The sequence below is a fragment of the Paramacrobiotus metropolitanus genome, unplaced genomic scaffold, assembly GCF_019649055.1.
Source record: "Paramacrobiotus metropolitanus isolate TYO unplaced genomic scaffold, Prichtersi_v1.0 Parri_scaffold0000049, whole genome shotgun sequence".
Taxonomy (NCBI): Eukaryota; Metazoa; Tardigrada; class Eutardigrada; order Parachela; family Macrobiotidae; genus Paramacrobiotus; species Paramacrobiotus metropolitanus.
This window is the reverse complement of record NW_026570269.1, coordinates 685,616-711,649: the sequence shown is the minus strand read 5'-3', so window position 1 is coordinate 711,649 and position 26,034 is coordinate 685,616. Positions and strand designations below refer to the sequence as shown.

At 42.0% G+C, this 26,034-nt stretch overlaps 5 protein-coding genes across 10 annotated transcripts; 2 read left to right on the top strand and 3 right to left on the bottom strand.

Annotated features, from left to right (window-relative positions):
* Positions 1 to 11: 11 nt before the first annotated feature.
* On the top strand, positions 12 to 1,508 carry LOC129591867 (uncharacterized). Its single transcript, XM_055487715.1, has 3 exons — positions 12 to 392; positions 494 to 752; positions 1,002 to 1,508. Exons 1-3 carry the CDS (start codon positions 12 to 14, stop codon positions 1,424 to 1,426), a joined length of 1,065 nt encoding a protein of 354 aa, XP_055343690.1. The 3' UTR covers positions 1,427 to 1,508.
* Positions 1,509 to 2,161: 653 nt separating this feature from the next.
* Positions 2,162 to 4,685, top strand: LOC129591963 (metaxin-1-like). Of its 3 annotated transcripts, none has more exons than XM_055487861.1 (9): positions 2,162 to 2,178; positions 2,361 to 2,721; positions 2,820 to 2,969; positions 3,028 to 3,129; positions 3,205 to 3,390; positions 3,453 to 3,529; positions 3,595 to 3,761; positions 3,988 to 4,142; positions 4,282 to 4,685. In XM_055487861.1, exons 2-9 carry the CDS (start codon positions 2,632 to 2,634, stop codon positions 4,366 to 4,368), a joined length of 1,014 nt encoding a protein of 337 aa, XP_055343836.1. In that variant the 5' UTR covers positions 2,162 to 2,178; positions 2,361 to 2,631; the 3' UTR covers positions 4,369 to 4,685. The 3 variants fall into 3 exon arrangements, with proteins under 3 accessions (XP_055343836.1, XP_055343835.1, XP_055343837.1); XM_055487860.1 differs by lacking the exon at positions 2,162 to 2,178 and adding an exon at positions 2,262 to 2,280; XM_055487862.1 differs by lacking the exon at positions 2,162 to 2,178 and adding an exon at positions 2,262 to 2,280 and having other exon boundaries at positions 3,988 to 4,175.
* Positions 4,686 to 4,727: 42 nt separating this feature from the next.
* On the bottom strand, positions 4,728 to 5,563 carry LOC129591965 (acanthoscurrin-1-like). The gene is made up of 2 exons (XM_055487866.1): positions 5,423 to 5,563; positions 4,728 to 5,164 (listed from the first exon to the last, which is right to left on the bottom strand). The coding sequence occupies exons 1-2, from the start codon at positions 5,472 to 5,474 to the stop codon at positions 4,860 to 4,862; spliced, it is 357 nt and encodes a 118-aa protein (XP_055343841.1). The 5' UTR covers positions 5,475 to 5,563; the 3' UTR covers positions 4,728 to 4,859.
* A 782-nt stretch (positions 5,564 to 6,345) lies between these two features.
* LOC129591866 (uncharacterized) lies at positions 6,346 to 7,659 on the bottom strand. Its single transcript, XM_055487713.1, has 3 exons — positions 7,099 to 7,659; positions 6,575 to 6,739; positions 6,346 to 6,498 (listed from the first exon to the last, which is right to left on the bottom strand). Exons 1-3 carry the CDS (start codon positions 7,585 to 7,587, stop codon positions 6,346 to 6,348), a joined length of 807 nt encoding a protein of 268 aa, XP_055343688.1. The 5' UTR covers positions 7,588 to 7,659.
* Positions 7,660 to 9,567: 1,908 nt separating this feature from the next.
* LOC129591877 (GTP-binding protein RAD-like) lies at positions 9,568 to 17,333 on the bottom strand. Of its 4 annotated transcripts, XM_055487729.1 has the most exons (6): positions 17,196 to 17,333; positions 16,950 to 17,050; positions 14,858 to 15,606; positions 13,239 to 13,336; positions 11,470 to 11,665; positions 9,568 to 10,788 (listed from the first exon to the last, which is right to left on the bottom strand). In XM_055487729.1, the coding sequence occupies exons 3-6, from the start codon at positions 15,597 to 15,599 to the stop codon at positions 10,505 to 10,507; spliced, it is 1,320 nt and encodes a 439-aa protein (XP_055343704.1). In that variant the 5' UTR covers positions 15,600 to 15,606; positions 16,950 to 17,050; positions 17,196 to 17,333; the 3' UTR covers positions 9,568 to 10,504. The 4 variants fall into 4 exon arrangements, with proteins under 4 accessions (XP_055343704.1, XP_055343703.1, XP_055343702.1 ...); XM_055487728.1 differs by having other exon boundaries at positions 16,950 to 17,324; XM_055487727.1 differs by lacking the exons at positions 16,950 to 17,050; positions 17,196 to 17,333 and adding an exon at positions 16,652 to 16,804 and having other exon boundaries at positions 13,239 to 13,333.
* Between the last annotated feature and the right edge of the window lie 8,701 nt (positions 17,334 to 26,034).

Genomic DNA, 26,034 nt, shown 5'->3' with positions numbered 1-26,034 from the left:
ATTTCATGAAAATGCACAAAGCATGTGTTATTTCACTAATTCTCCAGGCGTGCTGCGTTATCTACGCGTTCGCTGAAACGACAATCAGCACTACGCTGGCTTCAACGACGACTACCGCCGCACCGGTCTCCACCACTCTCAGCAGCTCCTTCATTCCCACCACCAGACCGCGCCCGGAAGGCCGGTCCAGTGTTACCAAGGATGACATGGGCGTTAGCGAGCTGACAGAGGAGCGCAAACGGCAGTTAAAAAGAGAATTCCACTTGGAAGAAGCCTATAAAAAGCAGTTAGCCAAGGAAGAACGGGAAAAACAGGAAGCAGCCACCCAGACAACGTCACCTAAATGGGACGCCGCTGAGCAGATTTCGAAGTCGGCTGGATTCCCGCAAGAGGTACAGGCAGTTAATTTAATCATGAAAAAGGATAATAAATTTATTGATTGTAAGTAAGAGTAGGCTTATGTGCACCGGTGTCAGGCGCATGAATATTGCAGAAGACGAACTTTCAGCAGTTTTCGCCTGCCGGACCAACGGATCCAGCGGGCCGCTTCCCGGTCGCCGGACCATTTATGCAAGGTCAGTCTTTTCCAATGCAGCTGGGACAGCTGCTAAAAGGGAATACACCTAACCAGATGCAGCCGACCACCATGAACCAGTTCGCCCAGCAACCGCAAACGCAAGGTCAAGCGCCGCTGCAACAAAATTTTGTACCCGCCCAAGGGGACATGTCCTCGCTCTTCGGTTCCGGCGGAGGTAACCAATCGCGATGAAATATTGATCAGCCGTCACCACAAAGAGACATAATTTTCTAGTCTAAAAAATAAAATTTCGTACCGCTGAATGAAGGCTAAGTAAATACCGAAGCAGTACTTGACCTTAACTGTAACTTCCAATTGCAATATTTTACAGCTGGTCAGGTATAAAAGAATTAATGTACATAGTATACCACTATACCTTTCATTTACGCAGTGTTTTCCAGTCTGATTTTGCTTTGCTTTACAGCTTTGACCAATATTATGCAGCCCCATATCGGATCGCCCCAGGCAGCCGGTCAGTTGATCCCCCCGCTGATGGGCAGCGGTGTACAGCAGGGCCTCAACCAACTGCAATCGCGGCAGTCCAACATGCAGTCCTTAATGCAGACGCCCCAGCCGATGACCTTCCCCGCCATGGCCACCAACACCATGCCCATGCTTCAGGGAATGGGTCAACAACCCCAGCAGTTGTTCATGCAACAGCCCAACGGAGCCCTCTCCCCAACGGGAATGAGCGCCATGCCCATTGGCGGCGCATCCGGTCAGTTCAACGGAGCAATGCTTCCCAGTGCGTCTGGTTTCAATTCGGCGCTGTATGGCAACAATCAGATGCCTCTGCAGCAGCAGGGCTTCATGGGTGGTCAGCCGGTCAATATCGGTTTCCAGGGATAAAAAGTGACTGATGATTGTGACTTTTCAAAGATTTTTTGGCGCAGTATGCTCTGTGTGCCGTATGGAGGTTTGCTTTGTATTTTGAAAATTGTATATGCGGTTTTAACAACCAAGTGGTGCACGCTGCATGATTGCATCAGATCTTCATGAGATAAATGCTTAATTTGTTAATGGGTATAACTATCTATATAATATCGTCTCTTAGAATTTATATATGGATTACGTGCGAACGTCAATCTAGGCAAATGGATTAAGTATCTATAAAAATTATTTACCGGCTGCTTATTGTGGCAAATTTATTGCAAACTACTGTAGGGTTTTGCTTGTAATATGCCGATACAAATCGACATCCGGCGATAAGAGTGAAGTTTCCAGAGTACGCTCGAGTAGGTACTGTACTGTATGTAAACTGACAGTGAGAAAATTAATAACCTACGTACTTGTATATCGAATATTTTATTTGTCTTATCATGTGTGCATTGATCACGTTAGGTCTTTGCCATTATTCACGATTAGCAAGAAGCAAAAACATCCTCATTATCAACAGTGTCATTAAATGTTCCAAGAACAGGGACTGCATTTCCCCGTTGTATTGTAACTCTATACTGATTTTCTGACGCAAAAACTCTCCTGAACGAGGATTACCAGTACAATCGCTAATCTTTCGCGACAGCTCTTTGACAAATTTCTTTGTGAGCGGTCCAAATGCGCCCGCCGTTTCGAACGCGAATAACCTATAAGCAACAGTCAAAGTACGTAATGGCAAATGGTCAGTGAGCAGCTTTATTAATAAGCGACCGCGATGTAGAAACCAGTAAGCATGTAAGAGTTATTAAACCAGTCAGCATAAAAACGTAAGTACAGTAATTATTTGTAAATGCTATTAACGTTATTACTTATTAGTCAACGTTAGTAACTTTCGTCCTCTCTGCAGAAGCTTTCACAAATCACAGTCCGGCTTTTGGTGGAATTTTTGTATTTGGTGAACGTGACTATCACCGGTGGCGCGGGCGTCTAACACTTTCTGTTACATTTGATAAAGCTCGTTATAAATTTATTTTTCCGTTTCGTCACTTTCGTGTTTTACTCTTTGTTTTCTCTCCAGTGAAACTGGTTATATTTGCTAGACTCTTGGTGTGCGCTAGTCCTGTTTCAAATTTTGACATTTATGCACTTATTGTTAGTAATCTCCGTTTCATGGCAAAATGCCTGCGAAAGATGGAAAGTATCAGCTGACAGTATGGAAAGGCAGCTGGGATATACCATCGGTGGATCCAGAATGCCTGCGAGCCATCGTAAGTCGTTTTGAGCGGTTCTGCACGGCACGAAACTGTTTCTCTTTAACTAAAAGCTACAAGAAAGAATTCTTCATGCAGAGTTACATATTTTTTAGACTTTTGCTCGTTTATCCGACGTTCCTGTGAGTTTGATGGTTGACAGCGCTCCGTGGAAAACCGCCAGTCAGACCTATCCCATTCTCACAATCCCAAACGGATACGAGTACCACGGAGCTGAAAATGTCGTTAGATTTTTGCAAACCGAGGTAAGCAAGTCGTGGATTATTAATTTTGCGTTCTATATGCAGCTAAAAGAATTTCTAGGGGTATCGTTGTCCGTACGAAGCAAGCCAGATGACGAGCTACGAATACGCCGATGCCTACGCACTGGAAACATATCTTCGATCAGCATTGCTGCCCTTGCTTGTAAGTGGCACCGCGCGCCGAAGCTCTCCATCCCCACAATGACTGCGCGTTCGTGTATCTTTGCTTGACCATTAGGATTATTTGTGGTGGGTGGATGACGAAGTCTTTCGGCATGTGACGTTGCCGTTTTATCAGAAGGAACTGTCGTATTACGGCCAGTTCGTGTGGATGCATCAGCAGCGGAAGAAAGTCCGAGCGCGACTGCATTTGACTCCAGATGCCTTGCTCAACCCTGATAATGTTGATCAGATTCGTTCGCAGGTACAGCTCAGTTTTCGGTTCAGTCTGTAAGTAGCCACTATCCTGACTTCCGTTTTCCATAGATTATGAAAAAAGCCAAGCGGTGCCTGGAAGATCTTTCCGTCAAACTGTCCGATAAAACCTTTCTCTTTGGATTAAAGTTAGTGACGTGTACAAATTTATGGTATATTCACGTGCGGTTTTACGTTTGTTTCTTTTTTATAGGCCGTCCGCGGTGGATGCAACCGCTTTCGCCTATCTTTCAGTGATGTTTTATGTGCCTTGGAAGAGCAAACATTTAAATAAAGAATTCTTTTCCGATCGCGAGACCACCGACAAGTTCCGTAATCTCAAAGCATTTGTTGACAGAGTTCGGAAGCGATATTTGCAAGGTGAGTTGGATGCGTTAAAGTATAATTTGAACGAGCCACTGAACAAGTTATTTTCGTTGAAGATATATATGGCTTTTTTACTGGCCAAAATTACAAAATATAATTACGTTTGATAAATTGGTTTCTTTATCATTGTCTGTAGACGCTGTGGAACTTGTTATTATTCGTTTGTTCTGAGAATCTGTGCTGTGGGTTTGTTCTGATGGCGTGTGATTGAATGTTGCAGATTGGTCATTCGTTGTCGAAACGGTAGTGCATCCAGTTTACTGGTATCATCGATTTCTTAACAAAATCCGAGAGCACTCGGACACATTGGTCTTCTTGGCAGCAGCTGCGGCGCTCAATGCCTACCTCTTCCGGCGCACCATCAAACGGCTACGAGTATGATTTGCTTTCAGCCGTAAAGCGATTCCGGTAGAAAACTTAAGCGTGCCTTCCGATATCCTTTGTTGATTTTGTTTTTCCCCTTTGCTGCATCTGTAGTAGACGAATATCATCCAAGACGCTTCGGTTTTTGCAGTTTCGTTGGCCCGGACTGGACGAGCATGCCCGCAATAAGATGCAAGAGTACTCGGACATGATCAAGAATCTGGGAATACCTGGATAGTTGCCCCGTCCGAATGGTTGATGCGGACTTGCGGGAAGCGCGTTCGACGTGTGAGCGTTGTATTTTGTGTTCAATAAAACGACAGTTCTAGTTTTGTGTTTGATTGATTGCAATGAAAAGCACACGGCGCATGTCTTGCACTTGATTTTCTGTTACGATTCAGGACCAACAATTCTTTGTTTTGTTGTCTTCGCTCCGACCTTGCTCAGTTACCGGTGGCAACGCTCGTTGTTCATTCGTGTTTTGTTTGCGTGTTCTTTCACCGCTCTCATAAGGTCTTCGAACAACGTGTGAATAAAAGCGAAACGAAAGCGAAAGCCGCTTCCGGTAAACCGCCTTTCCACCCAATGCGTTAACACCCTGCAGATTATTATTATTGTTTTCTTTTTATTCCAACCATATTCTTATATTAAATCTTTTCACAATAAAAAAATTTAAAAACAGCAATAAATAAAGAGGATCATCACAAAACTGAGAAATGACTTGGGCGCTTATTTCTTCTTCTTCTTGAAGAATCCAAAATCTCCAAAACCACCATAGCCACCGAAACCGCCATAGCCGCCGAAACCACCGTATCCGAAACCTCCCAAGCCCCAGGCGCCCAACCAGGGCCATCCGAACATCCATGGCCAGATGAACGGGTAGCCCAGACCAAAGCCTAATCCACCGCCATAGAAACCATCTCCGTAACCGCCGCCACCTCCCCAGCCGCCGCCACCGCCGTATCCACCACCACCGCCGCCTCCGTAACTACCACCGCTGCTACCGCCACTATAACTCTGACCCTGGATTATGCCTGTAAAAACATCAGAAAATTTAGATAATCCAGATTCCTTTAAAAACAAAACATAAAAATATAAACTGTTTTGTTTTTATACAAGAACTGTAATGGTACTTATGAAATTGTGTAGCATTGCGAAACGAAATGTTGCTTTCGTTTCCTAATTAAATTTAACTACCAATAAAACTTTACTTACGCTATTTAGCGGGGGAAAATGGCTATCTTAATTTTAGCCATTTAAGATAATTTACGATTAATGAAATCTGGACTCACCCACACAGGCGGCGAGGGCCACACCGGCCACGGTTAACCACAACATGCGCATGATTTGATGTGATGAAAGAAATGCCCAATTAGGAGTGTTGGTCGTTTGGCGCTTATATACCGGCAAACTAGTTTCGTTACGAACTTGACTTTTGGGAATATTTCTGTCGAGTAACACCGCAATCGTGATGTCACCTTTTACAAACTGTTGATCGCGATGTATAACCTTGCAATTAATTCGTCCGAAGTCTACGCTACCGGCGGTTTACGTGATTCTGCGGTGTCAACGAAATCAGTCTCTGCTCGTTCAGACCAACTGCCATATGCATCTGCTCTGCAAAATCTTAAAGTTTGCTGGTGCGTTGTAGACTGTGAGAGCGAAAAAATCAACGTTCAACCAAATATGCTGTGGATCGGAAGATTTCGCACTAGCAGCAGCAACAACAGGGCGTAACGAAATATCTTTTTCTGCTTTTGTAAAATTGCATTGTACAAAAGTAGATATCCATACCTGAATCTATACCTGAATTATTCGCCATTACATAATTGGATTTACTTTGTAAAGTCTATTGAATCTCGTATTATTCTCTCCCCATAAATCCCCAAAAACAATAATAGTATATATTGCGCACTTTTTTACTATCGAGTGGACACCTGAATATTTATTTACCTGCTCGTTAACGTTCTCAAGCAAGTTTGTGAAAATTGTTGTATGCGTAAGGTGTTTAACCGTACATACTTCCGGTACGTCAGGAGCGTATGGTTTGATTTCGAAATGATATATATATTCGTCGAGAAATTCGACATATTGGTTTCAGTTGTAATAAGTTGCACTGAATACATTCAGAGCGAAGAATAGTGCTCGTCATATTCTGCAAGACTTTAAATTGGTGATACCGTAACATGGCCACCAAAAAGTTTACGAAAATAAATCAATGTACTGGTGCATGCCGTATTAAGTTATCTATTTTTTCTTGAAGAACAGCAGTGCTGTTAAGAATTAATTTCGATAATTCCGCATTGTCGTGCTTTCCTTCCCATGCCTGGTACACCAACAGAAAATACGTCAGCAGCAATCCACAGCACTGAAATCAGCATAGATCATTGGTAGTTTATAGCAGTATTTTGTACTGCACAATCGTTAAGTTATGTGGGACATACTTTGACAACATATTCTTTATTCAGCAAAAAGCAGCCAGCGCTAGAGAGCGCATTATCGTTGTTGGCTATTTCGTTGCAAAATTCCTTTGTGTAATCGACCCTTTCCTTGTTCTTGTTGTCCACGAAGAGGAGGTTTTCTTTGATACGATCTCGCATTGCTTTTGCCTTAACGTCAACAGATATTTAATTCCACTTTAATATAGACAGTACATTACAGTGAAAGAGAATTAACTGGGCACAAATCATATAAATAAATCTACACATAAATAAATGGATGCAGGTCATATTTATGCATTTAAGATTTATCTGGAGTATGTTACTGTACATGTACGTACGCAAACATGGAATTATCCTCGGTAAATAACACGAGTTTACTCTGTAGTTGAGAACTCACTAAAAGCAGCTTACAAGATCGCACTGTATTGTCTTATAAAACTTAGCTACTGCATCCCGGTTGATTTTCAGGAACTTTTACTAGTATATATACAGCTCTGAATACCGAATGAAAAAGAGGGAACACATACCTGTTCATCACAAAAAATCGATGCCGAAATTCTAAAGATCATATTACCCGCCCCGATTGCTTCAAAAACAATTCTTTGGATGCTGTCGTCTTGACGGCTTTCACCGATGCGTAATAAATAAGCCACAATTGCGACGTTGATCAGCAATTCTACTGCACAATTCACCAAAATTATCATCGAAAACGCTTCATTTAGCACGTGCAGAATACGATGGCTATCCCGGTATTGTTTATTTATGAGGCGTAACTGCTCTGTTGGTGTTTCTGTTGTGATTTGAGAAAGGTCAGCATTCAGCTTTTTCCATAAACATGCTAGCATAATTATACCAAGCAGAATGATCATTTGCGGCGCTAATAGCTGTAGCGTGCATAGTAATTTTCCAAAGGTCATACGTATCACGTCTCCTAAAGCAGGATGGTCGGGTTCGCCAGCTATCGTTTTCTTTGCAAAGACAAACCAAGTTTCAACCTCTTCTGGATTATTTGGCATGTACAAGAGGTAAAAAGTGTGCAGTACACTGTACACCACACCTAAACAGCAGCACAGTCCCCAAATAAGACAGACTATTTCCGTAAACCGGACGATCGATCTGCATCGCTTCAGGGTGAAATTTCCTCCTTTTAACAATTGAATTAACTGCTGAATTTTTCCGATTTTACATAAGCACAACAGTGCACTTAACGGTCCCGCTAATAACACGGATGAGCGAAAAGTTCCCTCCAGTATCTCAAAAAATTCCAATCGACTCCCGTTTCTGTCACGATCCCGAGTCCGGTCGTACGCATATTCACCAGCAAAATATAAGTTATGTATCGTCAGTATAGCTGCCCATATGGACAGCAACATTGAGTGCGTGTTTTTTTCGGTTCCACCTGGTGACATGGATACGTATTCTCCTGCAAGCTGCAGAACATACAATAAACCGGCGGCACACAGACTGGAGGATTTGGGATTTCGCTTCGAACAGTCATTTTCACCAGCTGAATTGTTTTTTGCACAACCCAGACTAATATTGGTTTTCATGTCGATGTTTAACACATGTTTGCGTAGAACACGTTGAGGAATTGAAGCACTATCTGTACAGCAGCTATACGACCAAAATTTCACATATTACATTAGCCGGTAGAAGACTTCATCTTACGCTCCATTTCATATTTATACGTAGTTCAATACAGTTTTCAGAGTTTTCATGTTCGTCAGCCTACGCAGGTAACTGTTATTCATATATGTAGATATTACAACAATTTTGGTGGACCGAGTCCTGTTACATTATTTACAGTTTATACAAATAGCATTTAATGCGTCGTCTGCATCAGATCCATCACGTGAATTATTCTTTCGTATTTGCTACATGTTGCTGCTGTAGTACTCTTGATCTCGTGGGTGGTTAACGCTCATAAAACAGTATAAAACATCAGGATATTTGAGAACATTTTATATCGGACAGAGTATCCGCGTGGGAAACTCATCCCCAATTGATCGCAGCCAGAATAACCTTATGCGGTATTGAACAAGGTGCAGCATTCATCAATAAAACCGCCGGAATCGGGTCCAAAACCACTACTATATATACATTATGTATTAAAAACTGGAGCCCTGTTTAATACTCCTACTAACTACCACTGTGCAGTGCACATGCACACCGTTTTCTTTGTTATAGTTTCCAGCGTTCTTGTGCTTCTGGCAGAATTTTCTTAGGTTTCTTAGATTCTTAGGTTTAGAATACCATGCTGCACACGGAGCCGAAGGATTTATGGAAAACTTCTGATACTGAATGATACAGTAGTTGCTAATCATACTATATGCCGATCGGCAGTCACCCGAATGGGCACACCCATTCAATCAACCGACCTGCCACCGCATGTGATGTTGTGGCAAAGGTTACGAACCTAGTAATCATCTGCACAGAACAATCCATCCCACATTCTCACGCTTGGCCTACATTATTGAAAAAGAATGACGTTTTTGTCTGAAACGACGAGGTGCGGCAAAGTTGCTTTATGCGTTTTTGGGATTGGTTCCGTTGGTTCCCTGCCGTGATAGATGTTTCGGTTGTCACGAGATGTGTGCTCCATGTAGCGTACGCTCTGTATTGGTCATTCAAATGCGCATTCTATGTAGAAGAATACGAGCCAAAATACTTTACCTATCTGTATTGGGAAAATCGTGAGTAAGAATTTTTTACATAAGAGGCTTTTATTGGATCGAATGCGCTGCACGAAATGCATTACACTATTAATTTAAAGGTCAATTTGGTGTTTTACGAGTGTGTACGGATGTGTGAGTATATCACGGCAAACGTAATTGTAGCGTGTTCAGTTTCACTTATCAACTATGGCTGTTTTCGCGCCTTGTCCGGAAAAATACTTCGTCCGCCAGCTGAGAAATTCTCCATAACATTCCGAACTAGCGGAAATGCAACTACAAATATGGATAACCTAACGCCAAAAACGCCGAGTTGCTGGAGAATTTGGTGTATTAATTTCACTAATGGAGCAGTATCCGATGAACAGTTTGTTGACAGAAGACAAGCGAGCGTACAAACGTAAAATAGCCAATTTGGCGATGATCTTGACATATGTACAAAATACACATGGCCTTTTGAGCCGCGCAAAAGAGAAGCACACTTCCGGTCAGTAACTCACCCAAGCCAACCCATTCAAAATTATTTAAGTTAGTATGTACAAGCATAAAAATATCGGTTCTGTGACGGAAACACACACACCAGCCAAAAAGTCCGAACCTCAGCCGTTTGTCAGCCTTGAGCGTCGTCGGTCGTCAACTCAAACCAGAAACAACAATTCCAAAAATTCAATACGTATCAATTTATCTTTATCTGCCCATCTCACTTTCATCCCAACGGCTTGTGCCAACAAAAAAACAACACACACACGCACAGTGGTTTTAGCTAAAAATAAAGCCAAGAGTTCTTTGCGGTTTTGTTCGCTCTGGCCGAAAGGCGATAATGAGACGAGTAGCTGGCGTGCGAACGTGATTGTACATCATGGATAACATGCGTCGTCGGTTGGTTAATTGCCAGTGCCATTAATATACCCATAAGTCCAGGAGTTTTGTAGCTCATGACATTTCCGTGATGTGTGATTGGTCCCCGCGCGCGATTGCCGCCGCAAACCGGATCTATATCCGTGTGTCTCTGTGTGTGCGAGTTTTTTGAACTTGCACACAAACGTTGCCGAGTGCCAAGCGGCCATGTGCTTGCCATGCCGTGTTCTGTTGACGTTTCTCCCTCCATCCTTCCATCCCGACGCTTTACACCACTGAATAAATGTGGTCATTTACAAAGAGTAATAGAGAACATTTTGTCGAAATTTATCGTCCTGTCCGTTTCCCCTCGGGACAAAACCAGGCCCGCGGTGTCTCGGAGAGTCGATGCCACATCAATAATTTATAGCACATGGAGATTTCCACAGGATTTGGAAAGACTGTTCCGCGAAAGCAGCTTCGATAGCAAACCCATGGCTTTCTCGTAGCTGCTGGTTAGCGAGCGTTTCTCCTTGGCGCGGCCTTTGTACTTCAACACTTTCCGGTTCTTGTTCTTCTTGGCCGACTGCTTCTCCTTCAGGCGGATCTGCGAGAGAATCCCCACCAATAGTTCATCGACTTGATGATTGAGTCCGGCAGAAGTCTCGGTGAATTTGCAGTCGTAGGACGCTGCGATGGACTTGCCCTCTGTAAAATCAGATTCACATTAAACGCCCTGCAGTTAATCCCCATTTTTCATTGTAATCCTTGTAGTGCTTTTTGTATGGTTAAGCGCAATTCGGTGGTGCATTGCAAAACTGCACTTTGGATATGTACGTCAGAGTTACATAAGCTGATTAGCAGCCTGCGGAGTTTTATTAGCGATGTTAGTCCCGATCATTTAATGAACAAGCGCACCCGCTACTGCGGCGTCCAAACGAAAGGTCAAGCTATTGTTCCTCTTACAAATGTGGCATTACGATCAAGTGTCAAAATGATGTAATGAAATATAGATGGAAACACAATACCGACTAAGCTGTTATGGAATAAATTCCAAAAACACTAATATACCGGAACGCCATTTCCGGGTGGTTATCTGAATAAGGTTGCATAACAACCTTGTCCTAACTCTTTTTATAAAAGCATTTAAACATACAGATATGAATAATTATTCCGCTTTATTACAGCAGATTATCAACTATCAAAGTTGTATAATCTTAGCTCAATGTGGAATATCATAGTTATAAAGTGGTCCCTTAGCACTTATGTAAGCATTAATTGTGTGCCGTATAGTCATAGGAATTGTGGATAAATCAACCGTTTACGACGTCAGTTAAACCCTGCAGCCTATAGAATATACGTGATTGTTGTAATATACACTGCACGTACCGTCTTTGGAAACGATTCGTGCACGGACCAAATCGGATTTGTTGCCGACGAGAATAATGGCCTGATGCTTGGTTACTTCGGACTGCTTCAGCTCAAACAGGATATCAATAGCCTTTTCGAAGGACGATCGATCGGCCACACTGTACACGATAACGTGGGCGTCCACCGGGTTGGATTCCCACAGTTTATCATCCATCTGCAACAATACACCATCAAAACAAAATCGCCGTAAGACCTCAGACCACACTCTTGCTGCATATAAAAGACTCAGAGAAATTTATCATTTTCTCTTCATTCCCGCTAACCCATGCTGAATGCGCGTTGTGCTGGGAGGCTTTGTCAGTAATAATTCCCGCTAACGATGACAGGGAGTGTATGACGTAATTCGCTTTTATATCATCCACAGCATGGGTCAGCGCCCGCGAACAGTAACTGTCAACTGTCATTTCACCGGGCCAGGCTTTTTTATCGGTATAGCGTTCTATTTGGTTTTAATGCCAAGAAAAGGCTTTACTTAAAAGGCCTAACAATTCCCAGTGCCGGCTTTCCAGACTGCAAAAATCGGGATGATCGCTGGCTTTAACAAGAAGTTCCGATTGAACTTGGTTCATGAAAATATTCCCCTGCATTGACACTGAGTTGCGGATGTAGTGCTGAGAAACCCACAAGGTCACAAAAAGAGTTTAAAATCTCTTATTCACGGGGACAAATGCTGAGCTGTTTGGGTGAAGATTGTGCACAATGGTCGTTTTGTATCGTTCATTTTGAAATGATCTAGTGCGATAACAACCGGCAGTTGATTATAAGCGTCTAACATAATCGATTGAAGACGTCCTTGGTGACCGCATATATAAGCTGTCATCTGCTCAAGTGGCATGGATTTCTCCCAGTGGATTCTTATCCATGACATTTTCCATGTAGATTGCGCGGAGTATTAACCAAACAATAAGCGGTACACCGTGCTTTAACACAATACTGTACTGTACACAACAGGCGCCTGGCATTTTCAAGCATTACGCTTACGCCGCTTCCCTGGATCACGGCGCCGGGATGACGCGCGTAACACGTTGCTGCGGTGTTTGATGGCAGTTTACCGGAAACCGGTGTATCATTTCGCGGTTGTTTGTGTTTTTCGCTGGCGTGTAATAGAAACCTTATATGGTGCAGCAGCTTATGACACCTACCGTCCCAAGCTACCAGCTATTTAATCGGAAGCTCAATAAAACCAGCGGGGAAAAAATTTATATTGGGTTTGTGCTTACATCATATCTGCCGTGCCGAGTGTATCCAAATAAATGTTGTGGCAACTGAAGAATTAATGTGGATGTTGCGCGTTTTTGCGCATTTGTAACGGACTCACTTTGCCAAAATTCAAACAAATCAATAAAATATAATTAAATGACGGTAACTTTAATTAATGATTTTTTTTTCAAGAAAATGATAGTGCACAAGTGCCAGTTGTCTGCTGTACAAAAATATAATTAATTTAAATTATGCATTCTTAAGTGAAAATCATTCAACCCAGTAAAAATATTTCCTGGAAGTAATGATTTTTCCAACCAAAGTTTTTCTTCGAGGGCACTGCAGGAGTGGTGCTCCTCAAAAGTCAAATATGGACTGTTACAACTAACTTCCGGTATGTCCCAGCTCTCTGCCTACGTGTAGTGTTGGGTAAGTTTTCCATTTGCTTTTCTGTGCACTGAGAGTCTCGTTGATCGAATTCTTATCGTAATATATACCTTTTGAACAAGATGATCCAATGCACTTACATAAGATGCGGTTGGGTCCGGATCTATGAAATCCAATTCAGATTCCACGGCATCCAGTAAGACGGAGACGGATTTCTCTGTGGTCATTTCGTCATCTACTGAAGAAAGGTCAATGCAGTCTAATGGCACACATTTGCGTAAAAAGTTCAACATGAGGAATCTGTGAATTAACTTTTCTACTCCAGTCGCACGCATCCCACATGTCATTACATCGCTGCCCCACAATTTGTTACCATTAATATTACATAATAATAAATTTATTACCAAGAATCATATAACGGGCTGAAATGAGAAAACTGATGGTTGTGTATGGTATTGCGTAAATGCAATGTTTTTTGGCTGTACAACACCCAGAGTTTCGTATGGAATTCTGCCCAGTGATTAGCCTAATTATCGTAAACCAATTAGGCAATAATTTATGGGACAATAATTCTGTTTATACTATCGTTTACAGTGCGATGCCCTGCTTCGTAAGAGCGAGACGAAGCATGGCGCTCTTATGCTAGCGTAAAAGTGTATATTGGGAAGGAAATTGTGCAAACATATGCAGCCTGACACACTTATATCAGACCATGCGAAACATTAATTATGCCATGACGTCAGCAGCGGAAGAAAACTAAACAAAAAATCTGTCTATGGCGGCTAAGAATACTTCATGCCTATCCAACGAAGATGACCCTACAATTAATGGAAGAAACGAGCAAAAATTATTAAGCCGTACGTGCTGCAGATGCATTGCGACGGCCCGAGATTCGGTTTCCAAAATGATGACGTCAAACAACTATCAAAACTTGCCGGCTGGGCTTAGAAATGAAGCGCACTATGATGGACAGCTCCGCTCAGGAGAAAAAGTTTGCCGGTCAAAGAAGCCATGAGAGGGACCGAGAAAAATGAATTTCAATTCCTTGACAAATTTCAACTAAAATGGTCTTGATTTTCCTTGAGGAAAGAATTATCGATTTACGTCAGTGCGCTAGTTTGCTGGCTAATGGTCATTGACGGGCCAAATATGCCAGCTTAATGCATATTATTTCGTAAAAATAGTTAGCGCTACGTGCCTTTTTTGACTCTATTGGGCTTTATGCAGAAATTTATTTACTGCATTCTGATTGCAGTTTGATTTAAAAACTATGATAATTTAAACTAAAGAACTGCAGCGCACTTTTAACATGCTGCGATCAGAAAATCTGCCGCACAAAACTCTATTGTCCACAGTGTACTGGATGCAGACTACAGCAGTGTTTTGCGTTTCTTGTTACATTTTACTACTCTCCTTTTTCTGCATCTCGTTACAAATGGTACGATCTGAACTAGCTAAACTGATTCCGAAAAATCGTTAGTGCATCCAACAAAAATTGCCCTTTTCAAATGCATATACATTTATGCACAGTAAAGGCGCCTGAAAAGTTATAGAATTACCGTAGCTTTGCAAGATTAACGATTTGAATGCGCAAATTGTAACTGGATTCTTTGCGATGTTACATGACTAATGGAACATTCATCTGGTGTACTAACTACAGTAATTAAAAATCAGGCATATAATGAGCTGGTGACTCAAAACTTGTCGCTGATGCGATATCGCTATTACCGGCATATTACCGCACAACCGCTTCACTTACCCGTAAACGATGTCTCGTAGGCATTCATGTATTCGGACGTCAAAAACTGATTAGTCAATGCTGACTTTCCCACACCTGGCGCGCCCAACATCAACACCCTATAGCGAGGATTCTGCGGTGAATTGGTCTCTCCGCTTAGACTTGTCTCCCCGGTGGAATACGCACTGGACACCGACAGCCGCTCACCCCGGGGGAATTCCATAAACGTTCCATTGTGGACCGGCGTGTTCAGGGAACTGTAACTCTTGGCCCGGTATGAATCGCCGCGATTGACCACGCCCTTGGAGGTCACTTCGAAATTGCGCAGCCGGTACAGGCCCGCGGCATCGTCTTGACCTTTGTCGACGAACGTCGAACTGGCTCGCGGCCGGGTCAGGGCGGCATCCAGCGACAGGAGGTCGAGATTGAGCGGCGCCGGTTTATTTGCTTTATAGCGTCCGCCCGGCACCCGTACCGACTGGGAGCGACGATGGTGGCCGTTGGAAGAGGTCAGGGAGACCGGTGAACGGACTGGGGAGGGTGTGCTCTTGGCGGTGGCCGGATAATGGCTGCTGCCGGCCGACAAATAGGCGGGGGAGGATTGTTTGCGGATCTGTTTGTAGCGGGTTTCCGATGAGTCCCGCGATGACCCCGTGCTGTCCGGACTGTTGGACGATGTGCTGGCGGTACGGTGACGAGGACGGTGACCGAAGTCGTATAACTGGGCCAAATGCTGGCGTTCACTTTCAGGGATTATTGCCATAGTGTGCCTGAAATTAGGTGTCATTTTTATATGTTGATATACACCACTCTAATGTGTTTCCGTATTGTACAGGCGCCGGGACACATTGCACGCAAAGGATTTGAAAATAGCAGCGAACATGCATTATAAATGAGTAGGAACGCGCGGTGTGTGTATGACATTGTGTGATTCACCAGGGGTATGGAATTACACTTGTACCCTCATCAAGAATTCATTGTGCTGTACAAGTAGCACGGATGAATAACTGCGCGCGTCATTTGGCACGTGAACTCATTGTCGGCATTTTGGCTTCAGAAGACACATTAAAACTATCAGCTTAGATGAATCAAGTTCAACTTTTCAGTAACCAAAGTAGTAAAAATTATCATTGCGCTAAAATAAATTTATCATTAATACTAAAAAATCGGAATGAGAGCAAAAAAGCAGTTTAATTCTGCGCGTCTGAGTTATTTTGTTTAAATTGGACCTGGAACAGTAGCATTGCCGGAAACATGCTGTGCGTATACAGTACAATAATACAATTTTTTTGTATTCTCGTCTACTTTCGCACAAATGTTTTCGGTTCCTTAGCTAATCACAGCAGCGTACACACGTAGAAATCTATATTTACACAACTGATTGGAAGAACGTGTTCCCGTAAATTCGGAATAATTATCTCGAGTACGCTGCACAGAGCGCCGGTTCATCAAATTCCCCTTAGGAAGAAATATGCACAAGTTACATGATCAATCGCTTTTTCAGGTTAGAAAACACCCACCAGATGAAAACCGGCACTTAACCCATATTTTCAAGTATATTGCGTGTGCATTAGCAGTTAGCGAGATGATTACCGCATACACATTCACACAGAACTCCACTAAATGAATTCCACAGATTTCCGGTATGCATAAATGCGCCAACGCAAATGGTTTGTACACTATACCGGTTGGAGTATAATTTGATTTGATGATTTATAATTTAATTATGGGAACTGCATGCAGGTCAACGATATTATGTAAAAGGCATGGAAGCACGCAAAAGTTTGCTACAATGCCGCAAATTCAATTACGCACCGCTGCATTCTTGGGAAAGCATGCGCACCGCTGCGCTCCCCGACCATATCACGATAAAAAGGCTTAATTAAGAATGAAAGATCTAAGTTTCGCACTTATACACAAAAAATAAACACAAATTAGGCTGTAGATGCTGAAAGAAAAATATAACCAAATAATAATTTTATTATTGCAGCGGTCAAATCGAAGAGACAGAAAATTATCAACTGACAAGCAGACCGATATTTATATGCAGTGCCTGGGAAAACAAACTGCCAGTAATCCTCAACATAACCCAAATTGAATCGAAAAACCCTACCTCTCGTTATCTTAACAGTGTCCACTTGATGGAATAGTCCAATGCTGACGGGGATGCTATAATTAGCGCGGCCCGTCTCGATCTGCCCGAATGGCCTTCGCCTTAAAAACACACAAACACAAAAATGGACCCAGACGGACTCTTAATGTTTATATAGGAATCTGACCAAAATATTTTCACTAATGCGCCGAAACGCACATCCATACAAAACGGTTAACAGACCAGTTTATGTAAATCTTAACGAACTTGCAGTTTATCAGCTCTGGAAAGAAAAAAGCCGGGTAGTGTCGTTCGCTCGAGAGTTTGAAAATGTCCAAGTGATGCGCATGCAATCGGCTTTTATAAAGATCACCGCGTGCGGCACGGTAGCATGTGTGTGAAGCGTTTTCATCCGGAAATTAAATGAGGGGATCATGCAGGCCGCGAGTATGCCCTTGCGTGTGTATGTATGTGCCGGCGGCTGTATGCAGCCGGCTACCCAACCAAATCACCGCTTCCGCCCATTCGTTTAGTCCCGTGCACGTACATACCGCAGATGACGGTATACAGTAGTTCTGTAGTGTGACGTTGATCCCGGCAGCTGAGCGTCTGTGTAGCGGCGAAATCGACCGTTCCATGCGTACATACACATTAAATTTTGGGAATAGACGCTGCTGATAAACCTGATCAAACTATTCTAGTAATTAGCTGCGGAAAATTATGTCTTTTTTGCGTAGTTTTTTGGGAAACAGGTAACCTTAGAAAGGTTACGCAAACTATTTTGCTGACGTTATGGGTTTATTTCACCGTAATTGGCATGGATGTGTTTACTGAACTAAACGGTTTACAGCTATCGCAACTTTGATATTTGAAATTTATACCGGTAAACTCAGCGAAAATTTACAGAAATAATAAAAGTAGCATGTAGAAATACATTTATAAGTTTTTTTTTATTACTCGGACATCGCTGCTGTTTTGTTCTAGTTTTGCGAAATAGTACAGACTGGATGTCAGTCATATCCAGTGTTTGATGCGTACTAATGAGATTTCAACTAAGCAGGTCGACAAGATGGATTCTCATCACGTTTCGGCACAGTAGACAAAGATGAGCAATATGTAGAACATTATAAAATAAATATTCTAACATTCATGTCCCCATTTATTAAAAAGCCAATGTCAACACTTGGACTGTATGCATGAGCAACAATCCCAACAGTTTTCCACAAAACCCTTAAGGGTCACGCGCACTCGTGCTTGCATACTGGGAGCGGCATGACTGTACTACTGCCACTGACAGTTAAGCCTAACGCGGATAAAAAAAAATCGATCACCTTTAATCGTAAGTAGCTAAGATAATAAATCGCCTTGCAATCTCCACAGTCCACACAGATACACACACTGCCAGGTTAGGAGCGCGCTGTGCATGCCGCTAATGCATCCCGCGATAAATTCGTGTCAGGCTGATGGGATGGAAAGTGCTGGAAAGCAAATCCTGCGAATTAAACTACATAAATCTATCTGGTCAAAATAGGTCACAGTACGGCAACAACAACAATCTGGGTTTGTGTAACCTGAAATCTGATCATTCGTGCATTCTATGCGGTGTAATTGCATTTTCTTGGCGGATGAGTATGCATACATATATGATTTCAGATATGCAAAACAAAGAATGCCACAGGGCTATAGTTTTATGCAGACCTAAGTAATTTGCGTATATGTTACTTCAAAAAGTTGCTCCTGTATTGCCTGAAGCAGGTCGACACAGCAAAGCAGCCTAATAAGCCCACAAAATTACAAGATGTAAAAAACAGAAAGTTACAAAACATCCCAGCTATTCGACAAGGTCACAGACTGACATTCGTAATTTCATGAAGTGGACGTGATTATAAGTAAAATTGTTAATTTGGTGTTTAATATATAGTATTGAAATCTAGCTAATTAAAATTCAACGGAAAAACCGTAACGTCATATTTCTTAGATTCAGTCGATCTGCTTGCAATATTCACTGAAGTGCATTCCTGATTTGCATTAGCATACAGTAATTGAACGTCAGCATGATTTCATCGCGCAATACCCCTTACACAGTCAGTCTGTACTCTGTAGGTTAGCAGAATTATTGGTACAGGCTCTTTACATTCCACTAACTGTCACAAGTCGGTACAAAATATTTACTCACAACCGCACACTTCCGAAAATTTATTACACAAATCAAACGCCGGCACCCAACTTTTCCCGATCATCTTCATGTTTAAATCTCTCAACACGCTGTCCCTGTAGACACAGCATGTCCGCTTAGATAAAGTTCACCCGTGAGGAAACGGCAGCCCGGTACAATGAGTAACATAATTCCGTTCCTAGTCATTGGGTATTCGTGCGCCGTATGTGTGTGCTTTGGCCTTGAACTACTTCCTCATGTGCAACTAGCCAGATCAATGTGCATATGTGTTTTTTCTCTCTCACTCTCTCTTCCTGCACTGTGCATGTGTCCCAATGTGTTCGGCGCAGTGAGCCCGAACGGTCCCAGGATGACAGGTAGTTCTGTCATCCGGAAATGTAAATTATGATGGATATTACTTGTCGCTGTGGATGCCCGGCGCTCTCTTTACGCGGTAAACTCAGTGCGGGAAATTTCCCTCGGCGACGCTATGCAATCGAGTTTTCCCAATAATTATACCGGGTTTCCTAGTGACATTCGATGTGCCTGGATTTCCGTGATGGCTAATACAGACGTAATCCATTCAGCTAGAAAAGAATTGTACCGTCACTTCTCGTTTGTATGCATCCTTTTCAATTGATGTTTAAGAAACATGAGCAAACACAGCGGTCAATATTAACACATCGAGAACAAGAAAAAAAATAATGTGCGTGTTGGAAAAAATTTTCAAAATTTATTAATGTTAAAAAGCCATTTTGAAACAGGCCCGGGTTTTTCGTCCAGCAAAATGTTGGATTTTTTAAAAAAAAGCTAGTTTTTTGTGTCAAAGAAAACGTTGTTGCGTAAGAGTCCTCATTTGCACGTTTTGTTAGCATCGCGGCGAGTGCTTTCCCGAAAAGGGATTTACAGATTTAGGAACACGCTTTAATTACGGTCACGACAGCGCGTGCTCGCGAGTGTTGCACTCTTCAGCCTAATCTCTTCATCATCGCCTAATCAAAGCATCATGAACGATGCTCTTGATTAAATCAGTACGGTTTGATGAAGAATGTGCAGTTAGCTGGAAAAAACCTCGCGATGGGATTAGCGGATTCAGTCCATTAAATGCACACGGTGTGTTGATTACGCGCGCGCCAACAGCACGTAGCAGGCTACGCGCTGACGTGGGCTTTGTCCTTCTAATTAATTACGGCGGTTTGATGCCACCATTTCCCACTACAGTACGCGCGTATCGGAAGACCCCGTGCCATTGTCAATGTCAAGAAACCGTACCAAGACGCAAGCCGACGGATAATTAAATCAGCATGTGCCCCGGCCGCAAACACACACTGGGAAAAAACATTTTCTCATTTCCGCTGCAGCCGGCATTTAAACCGGAACAGATCATTACTGCCGCTTCAGCCTGTCGGATATCATTATTTAGCTGGGCCTAACACAGACTGTCGACTCTCGTCCCCACAGGACGGTGTTCTTGGCGAGCGGCCAGCGTAATAGAAAATCGCTCTTAGCGGGCGCTGAAACAAAATCTGTTGACTTGATCGTAAATACACACCATCCGTGTGAAATGGCCTATTTGGTTAAAGGGATGAAACACGAGGGAAGCAATATGAATAAATGATGATTCTTATATAAAAGCGACAGCAACAGCAGTGGGAAAAATATGAAATTGTTCCCTGGAAGTTTATAATGCAGTAGCGGGCGTGCGGCTATTATGGCCTATAATCGCGCCAGTGGCGAGTTCGCCCATTCGGGGGAATGTATCAGGCTGTGACATTGATGGGAATTTTTACACCGAAGAATCGATAAGCACTATATGAATGCGCCGATTTCCCGGTCATTCTACACATAAATGCATACGAGTATTAAATGGTGCTGTTGACTACGCTTGTTTTTCATGCCATTTCAGGAAAGTGTGCACCGTGAGAATAACGCTACTGCGTGGTAATTATTTGTGGAAATAATTGATTGCACGGTTTACGGTTTTATTCTAGAATAATATGTATGCATTTCGCTACCGATGACTCTGTAAGCGAGACACGAAATTCTCAGCTAACTTCTCTCGAAAAGAGCGGTAAAAATACTGAATCCCAAAAACTCCTGTTAGATGTACTGTACCGAAAAATCGTTTCGTAGTACTATATGACATCATTATTGTTTCTAAAAAAGGTGCCGTTACTATCTAGAGTTTTATACTTTCCCTTTCCAGCTTTAATTTGTGCGTTCCCTCAGGCGTTTTCCTCAAATACACCACTTGACGCACGGATGTATTTTGCGCTCTTAACAGTGATTTGCGTTTATGTACCAATGATTGCACAGGAGATTGTCCATAATAACGAAGCTAATTGACGGGATAAATCGGGCCGTTAATGTTCTAAGTTCCCGTAAACATCGCCATGTGCACTGCGGTTTTGTGGTTTGTGTTGTGTATGATTAGGTGATGAAATCCTGCCTGTACATGCGTATCCGGTCTCAACGCTTCTCAAAGTCTGAGTCGTTCTCGTTGGGGACCAGAATAGCTCTGACCGGAATACGGTCATGCGTTGATGCTTGTTTTATTAAATAAGCCACAATGTCGCGGTAGACACGCCGGAGCCAGCGATAGATAGATCTGTAGTGCGTACCATTCAGAACTAATGGTCAGACGTTTAATTCTGTAATAATGCCATGTTTTCGTCTTCCACCATAAAGGTTACGATGTAAACATGATACATATTTTATCTGATAAAGGGAAACCATGACATGTTTTGTCCTTAAATTTTAAATATGGATCAGAATTTGCACATTCAGGGCATTATCGAATACCTACGTTGTTTCTTGATGAAAAATGCATGATCAGTGTTACACACCAAGCGCGTAGTTTTACACATCCGGCCCATCCCTGTTTAATGCAGCTTTAAGCACAATCATAAAGAAGTCAACAATAACACACTACGGTGTTTTTCATTAGATGTTTTTAATTCTTGTAACAAGCATGGCTGATCCATCAAAATGGAAGAATGTAATGGAGTTATCATCTTGTGATTACGATGCAATAGACTAACCATAATTACCGGCACACCTTCGTCAGCCAGCTGCTTGGTATAAGAACGATATGAAAGAGACCCCGCTGACCTTGTTGACAAAAAGAGAATAACAACAATTTCTCTTGGTAATTGAAAAAGGTAATCCAGTACTGTTGTTTTACCTAAACTACATTGAATATTGATTCTACTGGCAAATTACAGCCATGTCAGACGCCTTGCAGTTTTATTTCTGCGTGTACGTTACGTAACACGAAACAGCAGCGCTTTTAAGCATATACTCGTAGCTCTGTACTTCGTGTTTCAGTAGTGGGAAAGTCCACCACCTTATCACCTTTGATTATACAGTGTCGTTTTGATCGCTTTTTCCTTTTCATTAGGTTAGGTTAGGTTAGGTTAGACTTTTTTATTAGGTTTTGTGTTTGGCTTTGTTTGGGAATTTTTGTTTAATTCTACGTCTCATAAAAATGTCCCTACTTGAATGCGTGCGAGTATACAAATAGAGTATGCGAAACATTAACAAATTTAACATGTATATGAAATTACAAATAAAAACTCAGTTGCAAACACCGGTACAGTAAAACTTTCTATGCATTATACAGCTCACACCTAGCTTTATGTCATTCCATTTTATTTCAAAGTGTCCATGTATGCGTAAAGTGCCAAAAATTGCCTGCGTATACATTGAATGTACTTGGTAAAATCCGTTGTTACTAATTACTCATGGAACTACAACTCATCTTTGTGTATCCTTGTGATAAAACAGATCAGCTCGTTTGTTGTTCCGCTTTTCAGGAATCGGGAATGTGTCGAGTGATAGGGTGATGAGGACAATTTTTTGGTTAAAGCACAAGGTTTACGGGGCATGTGTGCCGGACTATCATGCACATTGACATTAAGTAAGCCCCTAGCGCTGAGTTCTCGCACAGCGGGCTATCTGTCAATACACGCCGCATTGACGTCATCCTGGGATCAGTTCACCGTTTGTTACATATTTGTTAACGATTTAAAATGACTATAAAAATAAGGACATTTTAGCACTCACCAGTCAGCAGTCAAATACTGAATTTTTATAATAAGTAAAATGAAACCCTGTATTCAGTACAGTAGGTTACAATTTCTTCACGGACCCTCGCTAAGGGAATTTTGTTGATAGTACTGCACAGCAGAACCCATTAACTATCTCGTTGCCGACAATGATCCTATGTGCACTGCAAATCTTTTTTATTTACCCAAAATCCTGCTCCTGTGTTTTTTAACTCATAATGTGCACGCTACAATATATACTCTTTACATGCAGTATGCTACAACGCGCGTAAAGTTGGCTCGTTACATGTATATATTTCGTAAATTATAATAATATGGAATAAACATTGATAATTTCATTCGTAAATGTAATTCCGCAAATTCATAGACTATACTTGTATCGCACATTTTCAGTTGCATAAATATGTCTGCATACTTCTACCAGTGAAATATACTCTGTCTTTCACGATTTATAAAATATACACTTCTCCTATATGTATTTATGTTTGCCGATCGTTAACACTAATTAAAATATAAAAAATCCCAATATTTACTATGTAGGACATCGCAAACAACCTGTGCAGTTTGCAGGCTAATGGCAGAGGCGTTTCATAAATCATTTGTGCCGTGCGAATGTTTATAGACAACGTTCGTTAAGTAAGAACTACGAACGAACGTACAGCCCACTCCCCGGCGATATTGCCACTGTTGACAAGTTGCGTTGACCTTTAGACAGCAGGGATGGCATGCGCACCAATGTGTATGGTATGTGTGTATTAGTTATTAAAATTAAAATGACAGTGATGGACAGTGGTTTGTAAATTATTATAACTAACAACGTCATTCAATACCACTCCGTGATTTCTGACATTTATAAAGTTTAATTCATTCATACGAAGTGTGAAATTGTCAAAAAAGTTATCAACATTTTTTAAATTTTAAACTTCAAGAATTATTTTGATTTCCTTAATATAGCTACCACAAAATTAGAGTCATGCGCAAACTATTCAAATTAAATTTGTAATACAATTGATACAATCTAATTAAATCTAATTACCCACAACATCGAAGCTTGGCGCAATATTTTGTACATATTTTGCTCAGTTACTTAAATTAAGTTTTAAAATTAGATTTGCCCCATTTTGTAACTGTCCTCTTTTTGTTTGTAAACTCTGAGCAAAATATATACGAAGACAGGCATATGTTTGAGGATGTTTTGAGAGGAGTCTTCTGTTTTGCTCATTGTTTTTGCGAGGAGAGAGGATAATGTACTGACTAGCACAGACATCAATAAAAAGTTGCTATGTGATCGTGGAAGTGACGTTCCTGCGTACTGTACCGCAGGCGATGGGTGAGTAAATTTCTAAAAAATCCATAGGTTTACCTGACTGTTAAGTGATGAAATACGCAATTTGGTCCTAATCTTTTAATTGATGACAATGTGCGACTACTCATAAACGTCATTTTAAGTGTAAAATCAGCGAACGCGAAAGAAGCCCTTAATCGTCTACGCATACTAGGAGGTTTTCCATGTTAAATGTGATTGACCTTTTGGAAATTAATTATTTCTGGCGGGGAAAAGAGCAGTAGGACAGGAGATTCTAAGAAATAATCACAACATTTCCTTTCTAACAACGGTACGGAATCTTTTTTCCAGTTACATTGCGCTAGCGACAGCAAGCCCGGGCAGATGTGTAGGACGTCCAATGACCGTATTTTAGGCGGGGTTTATTATTGTTAATGTGCCGTAATTATGTCCCGGATATTCCCCGTCATACAATTACCTACTTCTAGTACATGTGATGCCCTTTCGAAAGGCGTTATTTTAACCTCAGCTGCCGCGTAATTCGCACTTATACTGAACCGCAGCCATTATTCCATTGCAGGATCAAATAGCGTGCGTGGAACGCACTTTGCAGAATGAACCGGCGTGGCCTAATCAGTGATATAAGGACCGACTCGGGAATTACCGTGAACAAAGACCTCTCTAGCCTCCCGCCCGTCAGTTCCCATGTGGATCAGCATCCGGACCTCATTGCGGGTGACCGCGGAACGACACTCAATACGGCCACCGGCGCCAACCATCAGTTGGCTCCGCCGGTGATGGAGGGGCCGTACACCAGCGCCATCAACGCTAAGATGCAGGACACCTTTGAGAAAGCCCCGCCCATTACGGATTACGATCGGCAGGAGGTGCAGGATATGCTCAGGAAGTTGGATGGCCTACTGGAGCGTAACCAAAATGTTAAACCGAATTAATCACAAGTTCGATGTTGGGCGTGAGGGTGTGCCAAGAAAGGGAAGAGGAGCTCGGCTGTTTTGCGCTACGCTATCCTTTACAACCAGCTGCACCCTGTGCAAAGCGATTACAGCGGTCGGTTACAGAAGGTCGATTACAGCACGCAAGTCAATGTTGCGCACTGATCCGTTTGAGGTCAATATTTCATTATAATTATATACCATTACCGCTGATAAATGTGGATCCCAAAACTATCATATATATAAATATATATACCCTAAAAAATAATATAGTATACGACTATACGTGCCTGTGCACAACTGCACTTATGTATTGTGTTATACATAAGTTATAGATACGTAGCATTTGCACAAGCCTTTTTTAGCCCAGTATGGATGAATTGATGTAGGTTCAGAGTTACTACCAGAGACACAGTTTTTATTGCAAAAGAATTACACACTTTACGGTGTACATAAATGTTAGTACTGTAACTCAGTCAGGTCAGCGAGTGACCATGGGTTTCCGGGGAATCTGCATCTAGATGGTAGGTAAAACGAGAACCCTCATTTGTCGCCCGCTTTATATGCCGGGAGCATTTTAGGAGTACAAAATTAAAGTACTAGAACAAAAACAAAGTCAAGTTCATGTATGTCTCTGAAAATGCGG

Coding starts and splice junctions, on each gene's coding strand:
- LOC129591963 (XM_055487861.1), top strand. CDS start 2,632: ATGCCTGCGAAAGATGGAAAGTATCAGCTGACAGTATGGAAAGGCAGC. Junction 3,130..3,204: donor CAGCATTGCTGCCCTTGCTT/GTAAGTGGCACC, acceptor CTTGACCATTAG/GATTATTTGTGGTGGGTGGA. Junction 4,143..4,281: donor GCACCATCAAACGGCTACGA/GTATGATTTGCT, acceptor CGGTTTTTGCAG/TTTCGTTGGCCCGGACTGGA.
- LOC129591965 (XM_055487866.1), bottom strand. CDS start 5,474: ATGCGCATGTTGTGGTTAACCGTGGCCGGTGTGGCCCTCGCCGCCTGT. Junction 5,165..5,422: donor GGCCCTCGCCGCCTGTGTGG/GTGAGTCCAGAT, acceptor ATGTTTTTACAG/GCATAATCCAGGGTCAGAGT.
- LOC129591866 (XM_055487713.1), bottom strand. CDS start 7,587: ATGCCAAATAATCCAGAAGAGGTTGAAACTTGGTTTGTCTTTGCAAAG. Junction 6,740..7,098: donor CGATTTTTTGTGATGAACAG/GTATGTGTTCCC, acceptor GTTGACGTTAAG/GCAAAAGCAATGCGAGATCG. Junction 6,499..6,574: donor ATAAAGAATATGTTGTCAAA/GTATGTCCCACA, acceptor TGCTGATTTCAG/TGCTGTGGATTGCTGCTGAC.
- LOC129591877 (XM_055487726.1), bottom strand. CDS start 16,698: ATGGTCGGGGAGCGCAGCGGTGCGCATGCTTTCCCAAGAATGCAGCG. Junction 13,337..14,857: donor CTACGAGACATCGTTTACGG/GTAAGTGAAGCG, acceptor ACCTTTCTTCAG/TAGATGACGAAATGACCACA. Junction 11,666..13,238: donor CGGACCCAACCGCATCTTAT/GTAAGTGCATTG, acceptor GTATTGTTGCAG/ATGGATGATAAACTGTGGGA.
- LOC129591867 (XM_055487715.1), top strand. CDS start 12: ATGCACAAAGCATGTGTTATTTCACTAATTCTCCAGGCGTGCTGCGTT. Junction 393..493: donor CGGCTGGATTCCCGCAAGAG/GTACAGGCAGTT, acceptor TGAATATTGCAG/AAGACGAACTTTCAGCAGTT. Junction 753..1,001: donor GCTCTTCGGTTCCGGCGGAG/GTAACCAATCGC, acceptor TTTGCTTTACAG/CTTTGACCAATATTATGCAG.